Source organism: Andrographis paniculata, unplaced genomic scaffold (genome assembly GCF_009805555.1).
Source record: "Andrographis paniculata isolate CXL003 unplaced genomic scaffold, ASM980555v1 Contig10END, whole genome shotgun sequence".
NCBI lineage: Eukaryota > Viridiplantae > Streptophyta > Magnoliopsida > Lamiales > Acanthaceae > Andrographis > Andrographis paniculata.
In genome coordinates, this window is record NW_026137380.1 from 1693739 (window position 1) to 1699738 (window position 6000).

A 6000-nucleotide genomic window follows, 5' to 3' on the forward strand; every position below is an offset into this window, starting at 1 on the left:
CAAAATATTATTTAAACTACAAAACAAAAAACAAAAAACAAAAAACCTAAATTTCAAAAGAACATATTAATGTGCCTTATAGTATAGACATTATGTTGTGTTGTTAGGATTCATTAATTATTTGGTCTTCAATCGACATTGTTTTCGGAGCATTAATGTGAGGAGTGACATGTTGAAAGTTAAGGACTTTGATTTTAATTAATTACATATGAAATGATGGGAAAAAATAAAATAACATAAAATAGAAAATGTACAATGTGAATGTGAATTCATATTGTCACTATAGAAAACTAAAATGAAACAAATTTAATAATTGGTCAATGAGGAAATGGTTGTCATTTAAATCATAAACAATTATTATACCAAGAATTTTTGCTAAATATAATGGATTCCCTTCATAGCTGCAAATTAGTAAATAAGGAAATTAATTTAATTAATTTAATGGTTAATTTTTTTTTAAAAAAAAAAAATTTAATTAATTACGAGTGGGGTTGGTTGTAGTCCAAAGAGTTAGGACAGGTGGACACGTGGCAGAACGACGCGCTACCGTCCTCAAAAACGTAAGTACACATTCTCCGTCCAATGATTGGATGTGGGCCGTTGATTTGTTTTGGCCATCGCCTCCTCCGCCGTCGATCACTTTCAGTAATTCTGTTTTTCCAGTTATGTACGGTCGGAGCCAACCGCAGCCCTTTATTTATTTATGATTATTGTTGAAATTAGAAATCCTTTCTTTTTTATTTATTTTTTCCAAAAAAAAAAAAGAAAAAGGAAAAGAAAGAAATACTATTTATGTGTGAGGTTGAGAATTCCACTCCTCAAAAACAAACAAATTGTATTTTGCCCAATTAATTAAATATAATAAAATAAAAATCTAGCGTTCCTACTGAAAAAAATTGGCCCACAGTGCATGCATACACTCTACGACAAGTACGTGTGCTTTTTGTCCTTATAAATATCACCTACTCGACTGCTCTCTTTTTAATTTCGTGTAAGAGATCTAGAGAGAGAGAGGGACACAGAGAGAGAGGGAGGGAAAATTGAAAAAAGCCATAGGCAAATACAGCTATAGCTAGCTGCACTCATCACTCACCACACACATATCACTACTTACATAAATATATATATATATGTATGTATGTGTGTGTGGGTATTTCAGACAATTATCGATCCTTAAATTAATCAAAACCAAATCCAAGGTTTCGATATAATTAAGAAAATATGAAGCTCTCAGCCGTCAAACCTGTACGGCCATGCACCATCAGGTGCGACCAATTGGTGTGCGCCGGCGGCGGCGCGAAAACGAAATCCGTGCCGATGAAAATGAAGGAGGGCGGTGGTCGGGGTTCGAGCGCCGCCGCAAGAATGGGGTGCCAGCTGGCAACGGAATATTCTTACAGCAGCCTGAAAAATGCTCTGAGTACGAGGTGGATGGATTACCAGGGGATTGGGAATTGGGAAGGTCTTCTCGACCCGCTAGACGACAACCTACGGCGAGAGATCATACGGTACGGCCATTTTGTAGAGGCCGCTTATCGATCGTGCGATTTTGATCCGACGTCCACCACCTACGCCACGTGTCTCTACCCCAAACGTAAGCTGCTCGAGGAGGCGGGTTTCGCGGGCACGGGCTATCGGGTCACCAAGAACCTGACGGCCACTTCCGGAATCCGGCTACCCGGATGGGCCGACCGGGCGCCGGCCTGGATGGCGATGCGGTCGAGCTGGATCGGGTACGTGGCGGTCTGCCAGGACCGGAAGGAGATCGCCCGGCTCGGCCGGCGCGACGTCGTGATTGCGCTCCGGGGGACGGCGACCGGCCTGGAATGGCTGGAGAATCTCCGGGCGACGCTGACGCCGCTCCGGCCGAATGCCGAACAGATGGTGGAGAGGGGGTTTCGCAGCCTGTACACCTCCGGCGACGGGGACCGCCGGAGCCTCCGGGAGCTGGTGCGGGAGGAAGTCGGGAGGATTCTGGAGAAGTACGGCGGCGACGAGCCGCTGAGCTTCACATTCACCGGCCACTCGCTCGGGGCGGCGCTGGCGACGCTGGCGGCGTACGATATCAAGGAGACGTTCGGGGAATCTCCGATGGTGACGGTGATCTCGTTCGCCGGGCCGCGCGTCGGAAATTGGAGTTTCCGGTGCCGGCTGGAGGAGCAGGGGACGAAAGTGCTGCGAATTGTAAACTCCGACGACCTTATCACCAAAGTCCCCGGATTCGTCGTCGACGAATGCGGCGAGGAGTCGCCGGCGCCGGCGGCGGGGAATCTGACGGGATGGATTCAGAGACTGGTGGAGGAGGCGCAATGGGTGTACGCCGACGTGGGGTGCGAGCTCCGGCTGAGCAGCCGCGACTCGGACCTGAAGGACATCGATATTGCCACGTGTCACGATCTGAAGACGTATCTCCATCTCGTGAACGGCTTTGTCAGCTCCAACTGCCCGTTCCGGCAGACGGCGCGGCAGTTTATGACCAATACCACCTTAATTGGGAATTAAAAATTGAACAGAGCTAATTAATTAAATATATATATATATATATATATATATAATGCACTAATTGCTAACTAGTTTACATAAACTGTACAGAAGATGAATGGTGCAATAAATTAAATTGCTTCCTTAATTAATTAATTCACTATTTCCTTTTTAATTCATTCATCCATCCCCAAAACTGCAAGCTGTGTGTGACCAACAACAAGCAAGACCTTCTCGTCTACATATATTTTCCAGGATTAATAAATATTACTACTCCATTTGATTACAGTAGCAAGCAAGCATCATCAACAAATTAATAGTTGGAGACTGATGAGTCCAGGACCACAACGCCCGAAAAGGTTGAATATTTTGATCGGGAGCTGAGGTCTTCTTCTAGGATCTAGATAAAATAAAATATATAAGTAAGAAGAGTACGTAGAATAGTAGTATGTCCGTAAAAACGGGAGAGTTAGGGGAGATTGAATTAATTTAAGATCACCGACCCGCTGGCTGATTGGAAATTTAAAAACGGCCGCCGTCCACAACCAATCACCACCAACAACAAACGTACGTACGAGGAGACGAGGGAAGGGAGAAACGGTCAACAACGTTGTTATTGTTGTTGTTGGCAGTGGATATCTATATATCTTTCTTTTTTTTTATTTAATTTAATTATAATAGTAATTATTATTGGAGTGTATTTTAGGTGGCGAATGTGGGCGTCTCAGTTTGGGGGAAAAGAGGATTTATATGGAAAATGGATTGAATTTGAGCGTATAGTGTCACTGTCGCCGTATACATCATCATCATCATTATTATTATTATTATTATTATTATTATTATTATTATTCAGATGGAGATGACGGATATGATTATTGTATAATGTGGAGAAAGTGGAGAATCATACAAATTTGGTATGGATATTGGCTTTATATATATATATATATATAATTATTATTATTATTATTATTATTATTAATATTAGTGCCAAGCTGTCAGTCAAGATCAAAGATGATCCAATTTGATGGGATATTTCAATATCATGATATCAAATCCTGAAATCCTTCTCTTCTCTTCTAATTTCAACATGCAAGTATTCTCTTTTTTCTTTTTCCTTTTTTTTTGAAAAAAAATAAATAAAATACAGTGTATTTATATATGACACGTTTAATTTAGTAAAGCCTAGCCTAGCCTAGCCTTTCCTTTTCATTTTAATTCATATCAATATATCAAAAACTATATATATATAGTTATAATTACTTATAAGCCGAAGGAATAACAGTATGTCAATAGTATTAATACATAAGATGTAAGTGATGGATGGCATGCAATAACTTGTGAAATGGTGTTTGTTTAAACATTCAAATATAATTTATTTAAAATAAATTTAAATTATTAGTTAAAGTGTTTTCAATTTTGTAATTTAATAAAATATATTCAATATGAAATAAATAAATAAATAAATTATAATGCTTACAATATATATATATGTGTATGTAATTAACAATTTTCGGTTTTATAAAAAGAATAAGAATATTATATTGGAAAATTAGTAAATATATAAGATTGTAAATGTCCCATATTTAGTAAAAAAAATTAGATAGTGCTATAGTCTTTGTTTATATATATATATATATATATTAAATCATACGTGGAAAATGCATGCATTATCTGCAGTCTAAATAGACTATGGGCTATACATTTTGTTAGTTAATTAGGCCTTGAAACTCAAATGCAATTTACTTTTTTATCACCAATTACTCATTTAAAAAAAAAAAAAAAAAACAGATTAATTTGATTACAATAGAATTTTGCTATTAATTAGTAATTAAACTCATTAAATAATTGCCTTTTTAAGCTAATACTTTATTGTTATAATTAATTAAATCGACTTGTATATATATAGTTTAAGGTTTTGGTAAGATCTTTTTTGTAGACACGAAGTATATATTGATGTGTTAATCCAAAATATATATATATATACTTCTCGATTGAAGTGTTCAATATTTTTATATTTTTTTATGATCAACATTTTTCCTTTTTTTTTTTTTTATATTCGATCTATTGTTGTTAAATATATTTATTGGGTTTTACTTTAATGATTTATTTTCAGTTTAATGATAAATATAAAAAAGAATAGTCCTTGTGAATATTTCAATTAGGATGTCCGAAAATCTTGAGTAATTTGGCAGCGCCTCACCAAATATTTGATAGACTTGAGTTGACATTTGGATTATGTTCTTTTCTAGGTGACAGCTATATTTATTGTACTTTAATTTAATTTAATTTTAATTTATTTAATTTAAATATTTTCTCCGTCATTCAATTGTGTGCTCATTTAACAGGCACAGATTTTAAAAAAATATGTATAAGAATAAAAATTTTTATTTTTTTTAATAAAATAAATAATATTTTTTTACTAAAAAAAATAAAAACAAATTTGGATGATAATAAAAAATAAAAATAAAAAATTAAATGACAAAGAGAGTACTACTTAAGTCATGAATACAGTGGTCCTGGTCGGAGAGGTCTGAATGTAAACTAGCTAGCAAGCTAGCTAGCTCCCTATCAATTCCTTTTGATTTTATTTTATTTATTTTTCTAAAAATAATAATATTATTATTATTTAATTAATAAAAATGTCAATTAATGTAGACTTTAATTGCATATATGTCAGTTAAATGTCAAATAATCAAAATTGAGTCCGCATCCACGCCATCCACGACGGCCACGTGACGTCCTCTTATTGGGCCATCCTGATTCAAATCTCTGACTAAACTTCCAATCATTGCCTTTTTAAACAACAACAATATCTCATTACTTAGTTTATGTACACCTAATTTGTCTATTTTCTCTATTTTTATTTATATTATATAATTTTTTTTAGAAATACAATTATACCCGTTAATTATATTTAAAAATTTATAATTTTTAATTTTAAATAAATTATTTAATAATTTTAATCTTAATTTAAAATTATTTTTATTCATATATTTTTTAATTACTCACTAATTATATAATACCTAAAATTTTGTGCCTAATCTAAATAGAATAAATTAGTCGAGACGGAAGGAGTGTCATTTTTTATTCAATTTCTTTTGTCTTTTTATCAACTCATTTGAATGAGTGTTTAAATAAAATTTAAAATAAATTAAATTTCAAAATAATAAAACCTCATAAATAAGTGCCAAAAAATGTTAAATCGAAGCACACTTTAACAATATTAGAATTACAAATACCCTCATTTTATAAATTTTAATTGTCTTTATTAATATCTTGATTTACTATCTTCATTCAATGGTAATGTAAATATTCGTTTTTAAAATATTTATTAAGGGTATTATTGTAAAAAAATTGAATTAAAATAATTTATTTATAAGAGATGAAAAAAATAGTCATATTAATGGTGGTCAAATAATATAAAACAAATAAATTTTTTTTCGCGTAAGAATATAAATTTTGTTATTTTTATATGTTCTATAACAACATATACTTTTTATCATTTTACTAATTATGAAC

General features: G+C 33.8%; 1 protein-coding gene across 1 annotated transcript; it reads left to right on the forward strand.

The window, feature by feature from the left end:
- Positions 1-1404: 1404 nt before the first annotated feature.
- Positions 1405-2502, forward strand: LOC127246823 (phospholipase A(1) DAD1, chloroplastic-like). The gene has a single exon (XM_051268414.1). The coding sequence runs from the start codon at positions 1432-1434 to the stop codon at positions 2500-2502; it is 1071 nt and encodes a 356-aa protein (XP_051124371.1). The 5' UTR covers positions 1405-1431.
- Positions 2503-6000: the final 3498 nt, after the last annotated feature.